The sequence below is a fragment of the Grammomys surdaster genome, unplaced genomic scaffold (genome assembly GCF_004785775.1).
Source record: "Grammomys surdaster isolate TR1022 unplaced genomic scaffold, NIH_TR_1.0 125098, whole genome shotgun sequence".
NCBI lineage: Eukaryota > Metazoa > Chordata > Mammalia > Rodentia > Muridae > Grammomys > Grammomys surdaster.
Window position 1 is genome coordinate 510,388 of NW_021620001.1, and position 22,408 is coordinate 532,795.

At 39.6% G+C, this 22,408-nt stretch overlaps 1 protein-coding gene across 5 annotated transcripts in view; it reads left to right on the top strand.

Annotated features, from left to right (window-relative positions):
- Nucleotides 1-22,408, top strand: part of Gapvd1 (GTPase activating protein and VPS9 domains 1) — an 84,453-nt gene that overhangs the window by 26,005 nt on the left and 36,040 nt on the right. For 2 of the 5 annotated variants that reach the window (XM_028785059.1, XM_028785063.1), the window contains exons 2-9: nt 1,688-1,905; nt 2,964-3,807; nt 6,306-6,392; nt 8,043-8,177; nt 8,325-8,514; nt 12,169-12,329; nt 20,364-20,493; nt 22,207-22,332. In XM_028785059.1, the coding sequence (XP_028640892.1) occupies nt 1,721-1,905; nt 2,964-3,807; nt 6,306-6,392; nt 8,043-8,177; nt 8,325-8,514; nt 12,169-12,329; nt 20,364-20,493; nt 22,207-22,332 (1,858 nt within the window). In that variant the 5' untranslated portion in view covers nt 1,688-1,720. Of the gene's footprint in view, nt 1-1,687; nt 1,906-2,963; nt 3,808-6,305; nt 6,393-8,042; nt 8,178-8,324; nt 8,515-12,168; nt 12,330-20,363; nt 20,494-22,206; nt 22,333-22,408 lie in introns of those variants that run through there. The other 3 variants (XM_028785060.1, XM_028785061.1, XM_028785062.1) reach the window with 3 other exon arrangements.

Sequence of the window (22,408 nt, forward strand, 5' to 3'; positions counted from 1 at the left end):
CTCCCTCCCTCCCTCCCTTCTTCCCTCCCTCCCTCCCCCCTCCTTCCCTCCCCCTTCCTTCTTTTCTTTTCTTCTTTTCTTTTGTCTCGTCTGTCTTGTCTTGTCTTGTTTTTTCAGGCTGGATTTCTCTATGTAGCCCTGGCTATCCTAGAACTCTGTAGACAAGGCTAGCCTTGAACTCACCTGCCTTTGCCTCTCCAGTGCTGGGATTAAAGGTGTGCCTCCTCACCAACCACTTAGATTATTTCACAGATAGAATGAACAGGGTGTATTGTTGGTTATATGAAAGCAGTCAAGGATGACTTCATGGTTAATAAGCAGAGGCACCTCCCTAAATAGGTTTAGATTGTATTTGATGCTGTTAATTCTAGTTTAGAAATAATATGCTGGGTGTGTGGGTGCATGCCTATACTTTCTGATCTTGGGAGACTAAGATAGGAGGATCAGGAGATCTAGGTTATTCTCAGCCATATGGTGAATTTGAGGCAAGCCTAGATTACGAGATTGTCTCAGAAAACCAGCAAAAGGGCTGAGGATGCAGAGTGCTTATCTAGCCTGGACAAACTGAGATTTCAGTCACCAGTACCACATATATTGGGCATGATAGCCCATTCCTGGAATTCTAGAACTTGGGAGGTAGAAGCAGGATGAACAGGTAAAGTCTTGAGACCTCAGGATCATCCTTAGGTACATAAAGGATTCAAAGCTAGCCTGGGCTGTGTGAAACTGTATTGCCAAAAAATAATATATGTAAGATCTGGATAGGCAGGTCAGTGGTTAGAGTGCTTGTTCAGTAACCATCAGAACAGGAATTCATATCCCAGCATCCATTTAACAAGCCAGGGATCTGGTGCCTGTCTGTAACCACAGCTCCAGGTGGGTCAAAGACAGGAGGATTGCTGGAGCTTGCTGGCTTTCAGCCTAGACAAAACACAAGCTTCAGGTTCTGGGAGATAGCCTGCCTTAAAGAAATAGTGAGGGCTGGAGAGATGGCTCAGCGGTTAAGAGCACTGACTGCTCTTCCAGAGGTCCTGAGTTCAAATCCCAGCAACCACATGGTGGCTCACAACCATCCGTAATGAGATTCGATGCCCTCTTCTGGTGTGTCTGAAGACAGCTACAGTGTACTCATAAATAAAATAAATAAATAAATCTTTAAAAAAAAAAAGAAATAGTGATAAAGCATATCCTATGCTTTGTTTGGTGTACATGTATATATGCGTACAGGCTTACACACATGGGCACACACGCACACTTTTTAAACAGTCGTGGTCTAGTGAAATGGCCCAGGTAGTAAATGTACCTGCCTGAGGACTTATTCAATCCTTGAGACCCACGTGCTGGAAGGAGAGAACCAGACTCCCACAATTTGCCCTCTGACTTCCACACACATGCTGTGACATGCCCCCCCCCAATAAAATGTAATATTTTAAAAATATGTGTTTCTTACTGAGCAGTGGTGATGCATACCTTTAACCCCAGTACTCAGGAATTAGAGGCAGGTAGATCTCTGAGTTCAAGGCTAGCCTGGTCTACAGAGTGAGTTCCAGGACAGCCAGGGCTACACACAGAGAAACCCTATTTTAGAAAACCGGAAAAAGAAAAAAAAAAGGTATTTTACTCTTTTTGATTTTAGAAAATAATTTATGTGACATAAACTTGAATTTTGTCTTTTTTTTGTTCTTAGTGATCAACCTTTATACCTTTTCCGAATTCAAAGATGGTGAAGTTAGATATTCACACATTGGCCCATCACCTCAAGCAGGAGCGCTTATATGTGAGCTCTGAGAAACAGCTCATTCAGAGGCTAAACGCAGATGTACTGAAGACGGCCGAAAAGCTATATCGAACAGCGTGGATTGCAAAGCAACAGAGGATTAATTTGGATCGTCTTATTATAACCAGGTAAAGACGAAACTTTTAGGTCATGCATTATTTGAACACATAAGTCTGTACTACTAACTAACTAAATGAATCTCTTAAGTGCATGGTTTTGAGTCAATACTAGGTGAGTCTTTGCTTATAAAATGTATGGAGCTTACTTGTTTATGAGTTAGCTTAAACAGTGATCTTTTTTGTTTGTTTATTTTTCAAGACAGAGTTTCTCTGTGTAACCTTGGTTGCCCTGGAACTCACTCTGTAGACCAGGCTGGCCTCCTACTCATAGAGAACTCACCTGCCTCTGCCTCCCAAGCTCTGGGCTAAAGGCATGTGCCACCATTGCCCAGTGGAATTGTGTATCTTTAAAAAAAAAAAAAAAGCTTTTTTAGATTTAAAATTTTTATTTTATGTGTGTGGGTGTTTTGCCCACCTGTAGATCTATGTGCTCTTGTATGCCTGGTGTTCATTCCATTGTTCCAAGAAGCAGTTTTTAACTGTAACAATATTAGTATAATGTTAAAAGTAGTCAGATTAAAAAAGAATATATACTGTATGACTGTATTTATAAAAATCTGAAGGGGCAGGATGGACCTTTGATGATGTCATTCAGATCACAGCTCTTTGTTATGCTTGGCAGGGAGGTATTGACTGAAAGGCCATATATGTACAAAAGCATTCCATGTTGTAAATCAAACCCGGGGCTTTGTGCTTAACAGCAAGTGTTCTTCCAACTGAGCTACCTCCCTACCTCTGTTTTGATTATTTTAGTACTTGAATATTTGTGAATGTTCTTGTGTCAGTAAATAAGCAGTTTTTATGCTGTAGCAAAATTTTAAATTTAATTCATAGACGATAGCACATTGAATATGAAAAGGTGGCTTCTTCTTTACTTTGAGGTATGACTGTCTTTACTCATTCCCATGAGTACTCATTTACTCATTCCCATGTTGTTGTTTTCAGAGTTTAGCAATTCAAGATGTCATTGTTGGCACAGTAGTGAACTCAGATTTATTAATTTCAGAATAGTACCTGTGTTGTATAACTTGTTAATATCATTTTGCCTGTGTGCTAATATTTTCTAGTGCTGAAGCTTCCCCTGCTGAGTGTTGCCAGCATGCCAAAATTTTGGAAGATACACAGTTTGTTGATGGATATAAGCAACTGGGATTTCAGGAAACAGCTTATGGAGAATTCCTGAGTCGGTTAAGAGAAAATCCGCGTCTTATTGCCTCCTCTTTGGTTGCTGGAGAAAAACTCAATCAGGAGAACACACAAAGTGTTATCTACACTGTTTTTACCTCCTTGTATGGCAACTGTATTATGCAAGAAGATGAAAGCTACCTCCTTCAGGTTTTACGATACTTGATTGAATTTGAACTTAAAGAAAGTGACAACCCCAGGCGCCTTTTGAGGAGAGGAACTTGTGCCTTCAGCATCTTATTTAAACTTTTTTCTGAAGGATTGTTTTCTGCCAAACTTTTCCTTACAGCTACTTTACATGAGCCAATCATGCAGCTCCTTGTAGAAGATGAGGACCACCTGGAAACAGATCCAAACAAGCTAATTGAGAGATTCTCTCCAGCTCAGCAGGAAAAACTCTTTGGAGAGAAAGGTTCAGATAGATTTAGGCAAAAGGTTCAAGAAATGGTAGATTCCAATGAGGCTAAACTAGTGGCTTTGGTGAACAAATTTATTGGTTATCTTAAACAGAATACGTACTGCTTTCCACATAGTTTGAGGTGGATTGTGTCACAGATGTACAAAACTCTTTCTTGTGTAGACAGATTGGAGGTTGGGGAGGTCAGAGCAATGTGTACCGATCTTCTGTTGGCTTGCTTCATTTGTCCCGCAGTTGTCAATCCAGAGCAGTATGGAATAATATCTGATGCTCCTATTAATGAGGTGGCAAGATTTAACCTGATGCAGGTATGTTTCTGCTATTATTACTATTTTAAGATTTATTTATTTATTTATTTGTTTATTTATATGAGTGTTGTATACATGTGTGCCTGGATGACAGAAGAGGATACCAGATTCCTTTATAGATGACTGTGAGCTACCATGTGGTTGCTGGGAATTGAACTCAGGTCCTCTGGAACAACAGCCAGTGCACTTAACCACTGAGCCATCTCTCTAGCTTGCTTTAGCTGTTATTAATGTAGCATTTAGTTTAAGATAAGCTGGTCTTTATGTAATAGAGTAGTAACAAAAATAATGACAACGTACATATACTCTTACCATTTCTTTTCTTAAATGCTTTTCATGAAACAAGCAATTATATTAGGATTTTGAGATATTATAGTCATAAAGATTTTTGCATTGGTTTTCAAATGAAAGCCTTGAACTCTTGGACATAGAGTTGGCTAGGTTTTCTAGAACAAGCTCATCATCCCTGTTCTATAATTTCAGAGTCCAGATTGATTGAAAATTGAGAGTGTCCTTTGTACTTCAAACTGAAGTTGAAGCTAGGCAGTGGTGGTACATGCCTTTAATCTAGGCAGGGGGCAGGGGGCAGGGGGCAGGGGGCAGGGGGCAGGGGGCAGGGGGCAGGGGGCAAAGATGGATTTCTGTGAGGCCAGCCTGTTCTACAAAGCAAGTTCCAGGACAGCCAGAGAAACCCTGTCTGGAAAAAAACAAAACAAAACAAAACAAAAAAAACATCAGTATTAGAGGGCGCTGGAGAAATGGCTCAGTGGTTAAGAGCACTGACTGCTCTTCCAGAGGACTGGCTTCAAATCCCAGTACCCACATGGTGGCTCACAACTGTAACTCCAGTTCCAAGGGACCCACACCTTCACATGGACATACATGCAGCCTAAACACCTATGCATATAAAGCAAAATAAAACAAAACACAAACCCCAAACCTCTGAAGCTGAATAAGAGGCTACTTACAGTTAGTATTCCTTGGAATGCTAGTGAACTCTTAGGGCTTTTTGCAGAAATGTTCATGTTTTTGAAAGTAGACAATACCCTGTGAAGATTTTACATATGTATAGTAAGTTACCCTCTTAAAAAATTGGAGTTCTTGGCAAAGAAGATGGCTCACTGGGCAAAAGTCCTTGCTTGAGGAATCTGATAATCTGTGTTGAGTCCCTGGAACTCATCTTAGTAGAAGAGAACCAGCTACTCAAAGTTGTCCCCTGACCTCCACATGCATGCCATAGAGGAGTCCAGAGCCTCACATGTGCTAAATAAGCACATGTTCTACTGTTAAGTTACACTCACAATCTTATTTATTTTATGTGTGTGGATGTTTTACCCCAACTTTTACTATTTCAATTAATTATTTTTATAATTTATTGTGTGCGGGGGTGTTTTGCCTGTATGTATACTTGTACGGTGTTTGCAGAAGACAGCATTGAATCCCCTGGAATTAGAGTTAAAGACAGCTATTAGTCTGCCAAGCAGAGGCTGATAATTGAATTCAGGTCCTCTGGAGGAGTAACCAGTAGTCATAACTATAGAGCAATTTCACTAGTCTCCCTGCCTAGTCTTTTTTAAAATTAAAAAACAAAAACCTTTTTTGTGTGGCTGCTGAGATGGTTTAGTGGTTAAGAGTCCTTTTTGTTCTTCTAGAGGATCTGGGTTCAGTTCTCAGCACCCACATGGTAGCTTACAACCATCCATAGCCCCAGTTTTAGGGGGTCTGATACCTTCTGATCTCCACAGGCACCAGGCATGCAGATGGTACATATGCATATATGTAGGCAAACCATTCATATGGATAAAATTAAACAAATCTTAAAAAGTTAAAATTCTCTCTCTTTTTGGTGTATAGGGCGTGTTGAGACATGGTTTCTCTGTATAGTTCCAGGGCAGCCAGGGCTACACAAAGCCTGTCTAAAAAAGCAGCTGAAAACTATAAAGACAATGTTTTCCCTGTACTTTGTGTTATACTTGAAGTCATTTATTGTGTGAGTTAACCTTTGCAGATAATTTAACATTTTTCTTGGCTCAAAATAGTTTGGGGATAAAAATGCTATGTAAGCGTGACAATTTGAATGTCATATCCAGAGCCTATGATAAAAGGAGGAAGCCAACTCCCAAAATTGTCTTCTGACCACATGTGCACTGTGACATTCACGCACACACATACAGTAATAATAAAGTGTAAAAATTTTTAAGCACACAAAAGTACAATACCAGAAACAAATACATTGTGCTTTTAGTTTCCTCATGTTGCTGTCATGTGCTAACAAGATGTTACAGCAACATTTTCTACTTCCTCTAATTCTTAATCTGAAAATAGCAAAAGCTGACCAACGAGATACACATTTTATTGGGAATATTATTTTGTTTGCCTGATCAGATGAATGTGAATATTATTGTGAAACCAGATTCTTAGACTGGAATGGACGTGCTTTCTTAGGCCAGTGTTGGTGTGTGCAGCCTATATCTCCTTATCACTGCTTTTGTTTGCAGGTTGGCCGTCTTTTGCAACAGTTAGCAATGACTGGCACTGAAGAAGGAGATCCCCGGACCAAAAATAGCCTTGGAAAATTTGACAAAGTAGGAATGAATGTTGTGTCCTGTGAAATACTGTTTGTAGACTCTAAGATGTCCAGGAGTGTAGCCCATACCTGTAATCTCAGTTGAGGTGGGAGGATTGCCTTGAGTCCAAGGCTAGCCTAGATAATAGTGAGTCCTTATTACAAACAAAACACACTTGGTACACAACTTTAATCCCTGCACTCACTGTGATTCCCAGACCCAGCCTAGTCCACACAGAAGTTCCAGACCATCCAGGGCTATTTAGAAAGATCCTATGTCAAGAACAAACAGCATGAAGTAAAATAATACAAAATAAAAAATTTTGGCAAAGTATTCTTTTTATTAACTCTTGTCTTTAGGTAGTATGAAATTTAAATAATTCAGTCATTAATTTGTTTTTTAAATTAGTTAACAGTATTGTATCAGCAGCACTTAAAATTAGGAAGATTTCTCTAATTATAATTAAACTGTCTTACAAATATTAAAGGGTAATTGTAATGAGAATCAAGACCTATTATTTTTTTAAAAGTTTCTTAACTAATTTATTACTAATATAGCAATCAGCAATAATTAAATAAGTTTAAATGTTTTTATGGCATTTTTCAATTAGTTGAGTAACAAATATTTCATTAGATTTTGAGTAGGCTACTAATTCAACTTAGTTTAAAACTCAGATGTCAGACAGGAGAGATTGCTCAGAAGGTAAGAGTGCTTGCTGTTCTTTCAGAGGAGTTTAGTTCTCAGCACCCAGCTTGTGTGGCTTACAACCACTTGTAATTTTAGCCCTCAGGGGATCCTGAACCCTCATTTACCTTTGTAGTCATCAGTGCATACATGTTCATATATGTATAAATATATGTGTGTGTGCCCATGTGTATGTATACACACATAAATAAGAATTAATCTTAAAAGCAAATGAATAAATAAATATAAAAACCTCAAATACCTTTCTGAGCATAGCTGTACATATTGTAATCCTGAGGAGTGGATGCAGGAAAATCACTCTGGTTTGATGCCAACTTGGACACCATTGTGAGTATTAGGCTAGCCAAAGCCAGAGAGTACGACAAATCCCCCACGAAGCAAGAAACAGAGCTAGCAAAGACTTAGTGGGTAAAGGTGGTTCTGACATCAAACCTGATGACCTGAGTTTGGTCCTCAGAACCTGCATAGTAGAGGAGAGAGCCAGCTCTCTCAGGCTGTCTTCTCATCTCCATGTGTGCATCCTCATGAACACTCACTCATCCAGCCCATGCTACAGCCAAAGAAATACATGAAAATATTGAAAGGACAAACCAAAAAAAAAATCGAAAATAAAAAATGTGTGTTGTGTGCCATCCGTCTCCCCCATGCTTGTCATCCATCAGCCCCATCCTCTCTAGAAAGTTCTGGATGATGATATCAGTCTTTTCTGGAGGTCTGCATGTATCATCAGCACACTCCTGGTAGGTCTCCCACTCCACACCCTCCATGCCCTTCCAGTACTGTAGGTTGTTTTTCTTGAGCTTATTCTGTATCACTGTATAAAGAGTTGAAGTTTTTAAAGTGTAAGATTTAAAATAGTTTTTATGAAGCTAATTTTTTTTTTTATGCTTGTCTACCTTGGTCAGAAAATTTTCCAGTCTTTTGAGGGGAGAATTTCACTTTGATCTCTTCCTGTTTCAACAGGGCTGTGTTGCTGCTTTCCTTGATGTTGTAATTGGAGGCCGTGCAGTGGAGACTCCACCAATGTCCTCTGTCAATCTTCTGGAAGGCTTGAGCAGAACTGTGGTGTATATAAGTTATAGTCAGCTTATTACTCTGGTAATGACATCATTCTTTAACTGAAGTTCTTGGATTTTATTCTTTTAGCCATGTGTTGGCAGGTCACAGATGAATACATCTTGTAATAAATATGTATTATTTTTGAAAAAATTGATTTTACTAAATAATGTCTTTTCCTTTTACCAGGTAAATTTTATGAAGAGTGTGATGTCTGGAGATCAACTGAAAGAAGATAGACTGGCTCTTGACAATTTGTTGGCAAACCTGCCCCCGGCTAAGCCCGGGAAGAGCAGCAGCTTAGACATGACTCCCTACAGCACTCCTCAGATGTCTCCAGCAACCACTCCAGCCAACAGAAAGAACCGATTACCTATAGGTAATGGAAACCTTCCATACTGGAGCTTTTAAATACTGTGTCGTCAAAGATGGGGGTGTAGTCCATAGGTAGAGTATTTGTCTAGTATGTATGAAGCCCTGGGCTCAGCTTCCATCACTGCATAGACCAAGTGTTAAGGCACGGGACTGTAATACCAGCATCCAGAGAGTGGAAGTGGGTAATCAGAGTTTAAGGTCAGCCTTGGGTAGTTCTTGGCCAGCTTGGGTTATATTAGACCCTGCTTTTTAAAAGAAATAATTATATTTAATTAGGCTTTACTCACTGAGTATTTATAACTTATCTACCTGCATATGAAGATTGATCATTTAGCCTGTACTAGGCATTAATTAAACCTTTTTTACAGATGTTTCATTTAATCTGTACAAACATCCAACGTGGTATGATCATTGTTTTGTACTTACATTAGATGCTGGGGATACAAAGAACAGTAATATAAGACCTGATATTCTGAGGTTAGTTACTCCTAGGCAGTTTCAGATATAAAGTACTCTGCCATTGAGTCACACCTCTGCTCAACTTTACACATTTTAAGGAAGAGGATTTCATTTTAATTTCAATTAACTGATTTTTTTTTACAAACATAGTTTCTTGAAATCAGTGTTTTCCATTTAACATAATATGGATTTATAGCATCAGGAATATGATATCATCAAGTCTTTAGCTTTCTTCACTATCCCAAAATGTCAGATTTATAATTCAAACTGGGGCTGGGTGGTATATTCCAGCATTCTACAGAGGCAGAGGCAGTCAGATCTCTGAGTTCAAGGCCAGCCTGGTTTACAGATCGAGTTCCAGGACAGCCAGGGCCACACAGAGAAACATTGCCTTGAAAACCAACCAACCAACAAATAAATAAATAAAAAAATAAAATAAAATAAAATAAAATAAAATAAAACAATCTTAGCTAGGTATGGTGATGCATGCCTTTAATCCCAGCACTTAAGAGGCAGAAGTAGGCAGAGGTACATAGTGAGACCCTATCTCAAAACGATAACAACAAAAAAACTCCAAAACAAAACAAAAAATCCCCCAAAAAACAAATTTTTTTTGATTAAAAAAATGATGTTTTCTATTTAGTGATTTTTTTGTTTTGTTTTTTTCAAGACAGGGTTTCTCTGTGTAGCCCTGGCTGTCCTGGAACTCACTCTGTAGACCAGGCTGGCCTCGAACTCAGAAATCCACCTGCCCCTGCCTCCCAAGTGCTGGGATTAAAGGTGTGCGCCACCACCGCCCGGCTATATTTAGTGATTTTTAATATTGTAGACTAGTTATAATTTGTTAACATGAAAACCCACTATTTTTGACAGCGATCACCTCCCTTCACTGTTGTACATTAGTTTTTTGTTTTCTTTTTTTCCGTCACTTGAATATTAGAGGTGGGTATAATGGGGAGAAATTTCAAATGTCTGCCCAGTGTTTTGTATGGTCATGTGATTGCATTTAATTTCTTGATTTAAATAATGTTTCCAATGTTCAGAGGGCTGATTTTCTTTCTATTTAATATTTTTGCAACCCAGGACAACAGTTAGCAGCCATCACTGCCTGGGATTCTTCAGCCGCCAATCTTTCTGCTCATATTCCTCTAGTAACCCCATTTGGTGGGTAGTAGGCCATTCTCCTTTTCCTCCGTATTGTCCGCTAGAAATACTCACAGGTGTGCTCTCTCTGCATGCTGCTTTTGCTTTCTCTAAGTTGCTACATGAAATTTGATCACTTGCATTTTTGTAAATTACAACTTTCAAGTTTGCTAAGTTCACAGAGCTTTTGAGGTTGACTGTGATTTGGCAGTTCCATAGAAGATGGGAAGGGAAGCGTAAAGATGGTCTGGGCCTGTCTCAGGCTTTTGGGAATTGTATGATGATGTGACTTTAGACTAAAAGTGATAATGTACATATCTGCAGCTTTGTAAGTGAAGACGTTTATATCTTTGCATTTGTCTTCACAGAAGTCAGCTTGTCCAGCACGCAGGTCGCTTCTGTTAATGCTGAATGTTTTGTTTTATGTTTTCACTGTTGACTGTATTGTACTATCAGAGAATTTCTACTTAGTATAGAGTTGTAATGAATTTGATTGCTCTGTGAGAGAACACTAAAGTGTTACGGAACACTAAAACACTCTGTTCCCCCAAAATTGTAAATTTCATTACTCAAAATTAATTAAAAGATGTATATAGGATGTAGCCTGGGATAACTCAGTGGTAGAGTGGTAGTGTGAGCAGGCCCTGGGGCAGTTCCAGAACCAGAGGGAGAAAGATGGACGGATGGGTGGATTTAGATACATAGAGATAATTTTTAAATGTACATAATAAATTAGTTGAAAAAATAAATATTGTAGGGCTGGAAAGATAACTGAGAGGGTAAAGAACTTGATGCCAAACCTGCCAATTTGAGTTTGATCCCTGGGGTTCACATGGTGGAAGAAGAGGACTGACTCCCACAAGCTGTGGTGTACCCACATGCTAAAGAGATAGAAAAAGAAAAAAAATATATTCTTGATAGGAGAAAAGATAGGTGAGCTTTTAAAAAATATTTTGTGCTCGCTTGCACGCACATGTGCATGTGTGTGTGTGTATGCATGTGTGTGTATGGTTGTACCAACATGCACAGGTGGAGGTCAGACGACAACATTTTGGGGTCAGTTTTCTTTTCTACCAAGTAGGTTCTGGGAAATGAACTCAGGTCACCAGGCATGGCAGCAAGTGCCTTTACTGCTGGGACATCTTATCAGTCTGACTCAGAGTATTTTAGTAAGGCAGAGAGGATCTCACTTTAGCATAAAGTAATGTCCCTGTGTCTCTGGAAAGGGTTACTAATATTCAGAAGGATAATATGCTTTCAGAAACTCCTTGGTTTTGCCAGAAATTCTATAATCACTTTGTTAGGTGTGATGGTCGAAGCCTGTCACCTCAGTATCCAGAAGGGGAGGCAGGATAGTGGATCCAGGCTTCTCTGTGCTTCATAGTACAACCCTATCTTACAAAAATAAGACAAGCATGCTATGTCATTGTTTACCAGGTTTCCACATGACATTTTTTACACTTACAAGTTTATTTATTAGAATGGGAGACTGCTGGCAGATAAAACTTTTATAAGAAGTTTAAGTGTCTTATCAAAACCTTGAGAAATGAAGTAATGCTTTTGTTGTCCCTGAACTCTTGGTTGGCTAGAATGTTTCTTGCATACACCTGTGGTCAGGTGTAGCCTTCCTTTCTAGTGGAAGTAGAACACTATGTGTATGAGTGTTTTGTCTGCATATACATCTGTGCATCATATGTATGCCTGGTTCCTATGGAGGACAGAAGAGGGTGTCCCTGGGACTGCAGTTAAATTCAGCTATAAGCTAGTATGTGGTTGTTGAGAGTTGATCTTAGGTCCTCTGCAAGAGCAGCAAGGGCTCTTAACTGCTGAGCCAACTCACCAGCCCTCTACTGGTCAGTTTTGAGGGAGAGTTTGTATTGTCATCAGGAGAGTGACTAGGGAGACCTAGTGTTTGTTTTGTCTGGATTTTTTTTGCTGTTTTTTCACCATTGTCTTTTATGCATGCACAAATGTTCATCATTAACAGAAAACACATTTTTGTATTCAGTATGCTGTTTTTGTTCATTGTGACTTTTTCTCTTATTTTATTTGTTAGCAACTCGTAGCAGAAGCCGAAGTAATATGCTAATGGACCTACATATGGACCATGAAGGATCATCTCAAGAAACCATCCAGGAGGTACAGCCAGAAGAGGTGCTGGTCATTTCCCTAGGGACAGGTCCTCAGCTCACTCCAGGGATGATGTCAGAAAATGAGGTATGTGTCTAATAGTATATGTTTTTAATTTTTAGTTTTTTATTTTGAGACAAGGTCTCACTACATAGCCCTGGTTGTCCTGGAACTTACTCTGTAGACCAGACTGGCCTTGAACTCACAAAGATCCACTTTGCTCCATCTCCGGAGAGTTGAGAGTAAAGGCATGCACCACCACATCAGACTTGTGTTGCTGTATTCGACTTGCACCTATCATTGTGAAGAAATTTAAGTCCAGAGTGATAGTTCATACCTGTGAGCTCAACCTGTGAGAGGGAGGCTGAGGTAAGAAGAGTGTGGCTGCATAGCTAGTTCTAGGCCAGCATGGTCTACATAGTATCACCCTATTTCTGGAAAAAGGTAAAAGGAGAGATGCTAGCTAACTACCTAGCTAGAAACCACTTGCTTTTAGTCACTATTCATAGCTCAGTCTAGTAAGGTCAATATAACAAAATCCTAGAGGTTTATCTTTTATTTTGGAGGAGTCTTGTTTGTTTGCTTAATCGTGTTGCTTTGTTTTATTTTGTGTTTTGATACTGAGTTGTGTAGCTGTGGCTTGCCTTGAACTCTGGTCTTCTGCCTCTAACTCCCAAGTACTGGGGTTGTAAGTATATGCCACTACACCCAACATAGAAGTTTATAATAATATTAAAAATATGCTAGTGGTTTATAAGTAACAGAAATTTATTTCTGTTGTTCTGGGGGCTGAGAAGTCCAAGATGAAGGCATGTTTGATGTCTCGCTAGGTTTGATTTCTGGTTCATAGAGTTATATGGTTCATAGAATTTTTATGGTGCTCTTGTGATATGGAGAAGGTGCATGGGCTGATGTGAGGACACTAATCCCATCTATGCTATCACTTCTTGGGTTAGCATTTGACCACATGTACCTTTGCAGAGCTCACACACTCAGGTTATACCAATTCCTTTTTCTTTCTTTCCCTTCCTTTCCCTTTCCTTCCTCTCTAATAGGCTCTTAGGTGTCTGAAGCTGGTCTGAAATTTTATATATATATATATATATATGAGCTTTAGCTCCTTCTGAGTCCACCTGAATGCTAAGATACTTTGGTGCCGGCGATTAATCTGAGATTTTCACATGCTTAGCAAACACTCTAACACTGAGTTGTTTCCAGTCCCACAGTTTTCCATAAATCTATTAAATAAACCATCAAATGTTAAGTCTCTGTGAACAGTTATGGAGGCCGGCCTTCACTTTAATACTTACACTTAAACTGAAGTTGGTGAGCATGCCCACAACATGGAATTGTTCTAGTAGAAATAGAAGATAGGTATTGGCACTGTGGCATAGACATTGGTAAAACTTCTATAGCGATTGTAGAAATGTTTTGTTTATTTTTCATCTGGTGGTAGAGTAGTACTATTCCTGTTTAGAGTCAAAATTTCCTTTTTTTTTCTTTTCTTTTCTTTTTTTTTTTTTTTTTTTTCGAGACAAGGTTTCTCTGTATAGCCCTGGCTGTCCTGGAACTCACTCTGTAGACCAAGCTGGCCTCGAACTCAGAAATCCGCCTGCCTCTGCCTCCCAAGTGCTGGAACTAAAGGCATGCGCCACCACCACCCGGCCAAGTCAAAATTTCCTAATGTATACTTTCTCTTGTATGGTTGGAGGAAAATGGAAGAGATAAATGAAAAATTAGGGAAGCAAACTTTAAGTAATTGATTAGTTAATTAATTGTATGTGCATTGGTGTTTTGTCTGTGATTATTCTGTGTGAGGGTGCTGGGTCCCCTGGAACTGGAGTTAAAAACAGTTGCAAGTGTCTGTGTCGGTTCTGGAATTGAATCTGGGTCCTCTGGAAGAGGAATTAGTGCTTTTAACCACTAACCCATTTCTCTAGCCCCTAAAATTTTTTAAAAGATTATTTTGCCTGTATTTCTATATGCACCACATGATTGCTTGGTAACCAGGGGGTCCATTGGGTCCCCTGAAACTGGAGTTACAGATGGTTGTAAGCCATTACTCAGTTGTTGGGAATCAAACTCAGGTTCTCTGAAACAGCAACAAGTGCTGCTTCTGCTGCTTCTGCTGCTGCTGCTGCTTCTTCTTCTTCTTCTTCTTCTTCTTTTTCAGTTTCTTCTTTTTTCTTTTTTTTTTAAGAATTATTCATTTATTTTATGTATATGTGAGTACACTGTAGCCTTCTTCTTCAGACACACTAGAAGAGAGCATCAGATCCCATTACAGATGGTTGTGAGCCACCAGGTGGTTGCTGGGAATTGAACTCAGGACCTCTGGAAGAGCAGTCAGTGCTCTTAACCACTGAGCCATCTCTCCAGCCCTTATTTTTATTAGTAACTTATTTTTAAAAATGTTAATCAAAGGCTTTATAAGTTTGGTAATGCTCAATAGCAAGATGCCCATGCAATCAGAAGTATAACCCAAAACCCAACCTAGATATACCAACTATCTTTGACTGGCAGAAACACACAAACATCTGCCTCCATGTTCTCCTCCCCTCCTCTTCTCTCCCCCCCCCACTCATCTCCTAGCTCTTCCTCTCCTCTTCTTACTCCTCCTCTTCCTTTCCTTACTCCTCCCGCCTTAGCTCCTCCTACATATCACCCTTCCTGTTAAGATAAAACTTTTCTCTCAAAATACAATTAGAGCATAACTATACCAATTTGTATCAGTAAGGTACAAGATAGACCTAATACCCAGTCCATCATTTTGTTGACTAACCAGAACCTCTGTCATCTCTCCTAACTAAAAGACTTAGTTCTGAACTTGTTTTTTTTTTTTTCTTGGCTTTAGAATGAGTATCAGCTGAAAACCATCCTCTCAAGTCTTTTCTCTCAAAGTAAATAGCTGGTATTGGCTATGAGACTATAAGTCTTCAACCCCGTCAGAAATGCAGAATGACTGAATTAACTGAAATTATGGGAAGCACAAAGCATAGCTTCTAAAACTTAGCCAATTTATAGAGACCACTGAACACCTGGACAGTCCCTATATTACAAAACGTTGGAGCATCCGACCTTCAGCCTTCTGGCCCAGGATCATCTGACAGACCTAGTGATGCAGAATTATTAAGGACTGATTACTCTGTCTTGGCAGATATAATCAGTCGACTATCCTGCAAGTGTGTCCTTTTCTGGACAGTAATTTGTCTGTAAATGAAAAGAGGCCATTCTTGCCTAGTGGCTGTCTCACCACAACTGGAGTAACTCCAAAGATGCTCAATTTCTTCTTAGAATCCAAGACAGGAAGCTGTCAGGAGCAGACAAGTCTCTAATCAAAATGAACCTTGATACAGAAATGTTTGTAATGTCAATTCTGTGGACTTCTGACGTTTTGAAAACCAACTATCCATATAAGGCAATCTGGACTGTTGTCTGTTAACTCCTCTCAGCTATTTCTAAATAAAATATAGAAAACACCCTAACAATAAACTCAGAGCCATGAATTTGCTATAGGCCCTTAACTCATAGGCTAACCATCTCAAATCAGTTAAAAAAAAGTTAAAGAAGAACTGGGTCTAAGCCTTGTATTCCTAAATGTGTTATATAGGCACAACGCCTATGAGAGTAACAATATTAATCTCACTCACTTAGTAAGAAATCTCAGTAAGAAACTCGTACCAATGAAAACCTTAAATGTGAAATCAAAGTAAATTTTGTACCATTTAAGAAGTTATAATTTCAGCTTAATAACAGTTACACAGATTTCTACCAATAGGTTATGGCTATGCAATAAATCCTAGCTATTCCTCCCTGTTCCAACAAAACCACTACTTTTCCCTAGAAAAACAGCAGTCCCCAAGCCCAGAGAATAGGGGCACCGACTCTTCATTAACGTCTTCAAGCTGATTACAGGCATTGAGATATTAGAAGAGGGGCAGGGGGAGAGTATATTGATAAGCCTCTGACGCCTGTGTCTTTACTGCATCCAGCTGAAATTCCAGGACATCAGAGGTTTGAGCAGGTCTGCTCAGCTTGCTTGATGAGTAGATATACCAAGGCTGTGTATTCTTCAATATACAATTCTCGAAACAAATTTTAGTATCAAGATATTTTTTGTTTGAATTCTGGAATCTAGTCTTCTGGTGGCCTGTGTCTATCATATCTAATCCATATAATTCTGGGTGTTTCTATAAGGGTGTGCTCCCACCATCCTCCCATTCCCACCTCCCTGCTCTCAAATTCCCCAACATTAGGGAATCCAAACTATTGGGTACCAAGGCCCTCCACTTCCATTGATGCCTGACAAGGCCACCCTCAACTACCTATACAGGTGGAGCCATGTGTCCCTCCTTTTATGTTCTTGGGCTGGAGGTTCTAGAATGGCTACTCCAGCTTGTTTCTTTTCTTTTTTCTTCTTTCTTTCTTCCTTTCTTCCTTTCTTTCTTCCTTTCTTTCCTTTCTTTCTTTCTTTCTTTCTTTCTTTCTTTCTTTCTTTCTTTCTTTCTTTCTTTCTTTCTTTCTTTCTTTTTTTTTGAGACAGGGTTTCTCTGTGTAGCCCTGGCTGTCCTGGAACTCACTCTGTAGACCAGGCTGGCCTCGAACTCAGAAATTTGCCTGCCTCTGCCTCCCAAGTGCTGGGATTAAAGGCGTGCACCACCACTGCCCGGCTCCAGCTTGTTTCTTAGGACCATTTGCTTGAAAAATTGTTTTCTAGCCTTTTACTCTAAGGTAGTGTCTGTCTCTGTCACTGAGGTGGGTTTCCTGTATGCAGCGAAATGCTGGGTCCTGTTTATGTATCCAGTCCGCTAGCCTATGTCTTTTTATTGGGGAATTGAGTCTATTGGTGTTAAGAGATATTAAGGAACAGTGATTGTTGCTTCCTGTTATTTTTGTTATTAGAGGTGGAATTATCTTTGTGTGGAATTTGTGTTTTTTTTGAATTATCTCTGAATTATCTTTTTTGGATTTGTTGGAAGAGGATTACTTTCTTGCTCTGTCTAGGGTATAATTTCCTTCTTTTTATTGGAGCTTTCCTGCTAATATCCTTTGTAATGCCGGGTTTATGGAAAGATACTGTGTAAATTTGGTTTTGTCATGGAATATCTTGGTTTCTCCATCTATGGTAATTGAGAGTTTTGCTGGGTATAGTAGCCTGGGCTGGCATTTGTGTTCCCTTAGGGTCTGTATGACATTTGTCCAGGATCTTTTCGCTTTTATAGTATCTGGTGAGAAGTCTGGTGTAATTCTGATAGGTCTGCTTTTACATGTTACTTGGCCTTTTTCCCTTGCTGCTTTTAATATTCTTTCTTTGTGCATTTGGTGTTTTGATTATTATGTGACGGGAGGTATTTCTTTTCTGGTCTAGTCTATTTGGCTTTCTGTAGGCTTCTTGTATGTTTATGGACTTCTCATTCTTTAGATTAGGGAAGTTTTCTTCTATAATTTTGTTGAAGATATTTATTGGCCCTTTAAGTTGGGAATCTTCACTCTCATCTATACCTATTATCCTTAGGTTTGGTCTTCTCATTGTGTCCTAGATTTCCTGGATGTTTTGTGTTAAGAACTTTTTGCATTTTGCGCTTTCTTTGAAAGCTGTGTCAATATTTTCTATGGTATGTTCTGTGCCTGAGATTCTCTCTCCTATCTCTTGTATTCTGTTGGTGATGCTTGCATCTATGACTCCTGATTTTTTTTCCTAGGTTTTCTATCTCCAGGGTAGTCTCCCTTTGTGATTTTTTTATTGTTTCTACTTCCATTTTTATGTCCTGGATGGATTTGTTGAATTCCTTCACCTGTTTGGTTGTGTTCTCTTGTAATTCTTTAAGGGATTTTTGTGTTTCCTCTTTACCTGTGTTCTCCTCAAGTTCTTTGAGAGTGTTATTTATGTCATTCTTAAAGTCTTCTATCATCATCATTAGAAGTGATTTTAAATCTGAATCTTGCTTTCCTGGTGATATGGGGAATTCAGGACTTTCTAGTGTGGGAGAACTAAGTTCTAATGATGCCAAGTACCCTGGGTTGCTGATGCTTATGTTCTTGAGCTTGCCTTTCGCCATCTGGATCACCTAAGTGCTACCTGCCGTGTCTCTTACTGGAGCCTCTCTTTCCTATTACCTTCATTGTTTTAGAACTGTGTGGGGTGGGTGTTTCTACTGGAGTTAAAGCTGGGGCCCAAGATTTGCTCAATGCTCGGGCCCAGATGAGAAGGAACCAGTGCTCCGGGCCAAGAGTGAATTCCTGGGTTCTAGTGGGTTCCAGTTACTCCCTGTTTTGCCGGGGGTTGGGGGGGGAATGGGGTGAGTGGGTGTTGCTGTCTCCTTACCTAAGATATTGCCTGGGTTAGAGCTCCTGGGAGGCTTGCTTCCTCTGGGTTTTGTGAGATTGGGTGCAGAACAGCCACCCAGTATCTGCTCAGTTCTCGGGGCCCTGCAACAAGTGCTTCTAACTGAGCTTTCTTTTTTGTTTGTTTTTTTTTGTTTTTTGTTTTTTGAGACAGGGTTTCTCTGTGTAGCCTTGGCTGTCCTGGAACTATAACTGAGCTTTCTTTAGCCCAGGTTTTTTTTTTTTTTTTTTTTTTTTTTTAAAGAATGAGGTCAGGGGACTATGACAGCATAGTGTTGGTGGCGGCTTGTACCTTTAATTCTAGCACTCAGGAGGCAGAGTCAGCTAGATTTCTGTTATTTCAAGAACAGCTTGGTCTATAGATCAAGTTATAGGACAGCCAGGGCTACGGAAAGAAAACCTGTCTCAGGGCTGGAGGGTTAGCGGTACACATACTGTTTTTATAGAGGACTGTTCTGATCACCCACATCAGATGGCTCATCTGCTAGTAGTTCCAGGGGATCTAGCGCCCTCTTCTGGATTTTCTAGGCACCTGCATGGACACCTGTGTACCCTACCACCACCATATAATTTATTAATACACCATATTAATTTATTTTTTTTAAACTTCAAAGGGAAAAATAAGAGAGACTGTAAAGCTGGACATAGTGGTACACACCTGTAATCCTAGTACTTGGGAGGGAGAGGCAGGGAGAGTGCATGCTCATGGTCAACTTGACCTGCATAGGTTTCTAAGGCAGCCTGCGCAGTGAGACTGTGCCTTAAAAATACAATAGAATAACAGAGAGAAAGAGAGAGAGAAGGTGTATGCATGGGGGCTGAGAGATGGAGGCAAAATCATTTTTAAGAATTTGTTAAGAATATAAGGTTAGAGCTATCATGAGAAGAAATCTTGACTCTTTGATTGTAGAGAATGACTTACAAACGTGTGCGTGTGTGTGTGTGTGTGTGTGTGTGTGTGTACACATGCTCCACACATTTTTGGTATTGGGGATTGATCTTAGGTCATTAAGCTTAGAGGCGAGTGGCTTTCTTGTCTGTTGAACCACCTTGCTGCCTTAGAAACAACTTACATTCAGTGACTGATGGGTTATTTTTTTTCAAAAGTTCATTGTTAGCTTGAAAAGAAGTCAGTTTATAAATGTTGTATGTGGTGGCTTATACCTATAACCCTAGCACTAGGAAATGGAGGCAGGGATCAAGAATTCAGGGCTAGGGGCTGGAGAGATGGCTCAGTGGTTAAGAGCACTGACTGCTCTTCCAGAGGTCCTGAGTTCAAATCCCAGCAACCACATGGTGGCTCACAACCATCTGTAATGAGATTTGATGCCCTCTTCTGGTGTGTCTGAAGATAGCTACAGTGTACTCATAAATAAAATAAATAAATCTTTAAAAACAAAAAAGAATTCAGGGCTAGCCTGGGCTGAACAAACAAAAGGATTCTGTCAGATGTTTAACACTGTAACTCAACCCAAGAGAACAGACTGGGGCGGCTATATTGACCTAACAGAAACACCAGTCTTCTGATGGCTTTGTCCTGCCTCCTGCCTCCCCGTGTGACGCTAGCTGGTGCTGGCCCTGGCAGGAGACTGGAAAGACATCGTTTGAGTTAGCTTCAAACGTAGACTTTGTTCTAAATCTATTTGAAAGCTTGGTAGACTATGCAAATGGATTTTCATTAAAAATAACTAAGAAGAACTTAAACTAGCACTTTTATAGTTTACTTTATTCTCAGTAGTCTTTCATTTGGTCAGATTTTTATTTTAATTTTTTCAGGTTCTAAACATGCAGCTTTCGGATGGAGGACAAGGAGATGTCCCTGTTGATGAAAACAAACTCCACGGTAAACCTGATAAAACCTTGCGCTTTTCCCTCTGCAGTGATAATCTGGAAGGCATATCTGAAGGTGAAGGGTTACTTCATTCAGGGAGTGTGTGATTGAAGTTGTTCTGTGTTCTTTAAAGGAGCCTTATAAATTATAGTTAAGCCAACCCTGTCTCTCACTCAGGAGAATAATGAAATTTCCCGTAGTGAGCTTTAATGTGGTTGTAAGATTGTTTCCTGAATAAAATTAAGATGACAAGACATGTCTTCATTTGGTGTTAACTGAGTAACAGCAAGTTGTGCTTCTCAGTCTTGGTATCCGTACAAGCTTATAGAGCTCCTTTAGAAGGATGGCATGCATGTGTGATTGGGAAGAATGGACTACTGGCATTTCAGGGTGTTGTGTATACGTTCTTACTGTAATGTGTCCCATCATCCACACACTCACACATGCCTTTATGAATCAGGACACTGGAATAAAAAAGACAGGTGATGGTGGGATGCAGTTGGTAGAGTGTTTGCCTGGCATCCCTACACTTAATCTTCAGTAGTGGTGGGAAAAATTAAAAAAAAAGGAAACTCTTAAGCCAGATTGTGAAGTTAAGAGTTTGTCATTCCATATATTAGGGCAATTTGTTTTATGAAAAAAGTTCAAGTTTACTAATGTTTAAAAGAAAACATAAATATTCTCTTTAACCTTTCAGAAAATCCTGAATAATATAGTTCAGTCTAGAAAATGTGGAAAAGAATTATGCTCACCTGTAATTTCACTATTCTTTTAACAGTTAATATTTGATTATTTATAGCAAAGTCAATTTTATGGTGTTTATAACCTCCTTTTGTTGTGTCATTAACATTCCATTTATATTTTGTGTTTTTAAATAACATGCTTTTATTTTTATGTATCTTTTTTTGTTTGTTTGTTTGTTTTGAGACAAGGTGCTACTGTGCAGCTCTGGCTGGCCCTGAATTCACTAAGTAGACCAGACTGGACTTGCATTTAGCAGAGATTCTCCTATCTCTGTTTCCCAAGTGCTAGGATTAGAGGTGTGGCCACCATGGCAGTTTCATTACCTGAGCGACAGAGGCAGGTGCATCTCTGAGTTGCTGGCCAGCTTGTCTACAAAATTGAGTTCCAGGACAGCCAAGGTTACGCAGAGAAGCTGTCTCAAAAAAACAAAACAAAGAAACAAAAGAATTGTCTGACTTGCTTGTTCTGCCAATGGCACGCAGATGGCATAGGTTTTAAACTGGCCATTAAACCTAACCTTGGCTGCATTCATCTGGATGGATATATGGCCCTTGGCACTAATGAGTCGGTCATTTGCAGGACATTTCCAAGGAACGTACAGGACCGTGAACCTGCTGGCATTGTTCTGCATGTCCAGGCCTTGCCTGCTCACTCTTTACTGCACACGAGCACACAAAGTACTCTACTTGTTAAGTATTATAGTAGTTCTTCAACAAGCAACTTTAGGTTATTTTTCTTATTAGTTTTTTAAAGATAAATTTTTAGAAGCAGAGCTGTTGGTTCAGAGGCATTTATATTTTAAAGGAATACAATATTAAAAGCAGCTTAAATCAGGCATGATGGCACATATCTGTAATTGGAAGATTCAGAATGCTGAGGTAGAAGACTTGAGAGTGTAAGGTTAGTCTGGGCTATATTGTGAGACCTTGTTTCAAAACAGAACAAAACCAGAAAAAAAAACCCACTATTTTCATGGCATGAAATACTACATGGCGACTTATGAATTTTTTAAGAAGATTGCTGACAGGATAAACATTTCTCTAGGTCCTTCCAATCGCTCCAATTCAGTGTCTTCTCTCGACCTGGAAGGAGAGTCTGTATCTGAACTTGGGGCAGGGCCTTCTGGGAGTAATGGAGTTGAAGCACTGCAGCTGTTAGAACACGAGCAAGGTAAAGTGGTGGTGAACACAGCTGTACAGGAAGGAAAGAGTGTGCCTGATTCCAGGAAAAGTAGTCTTGTCTGCTT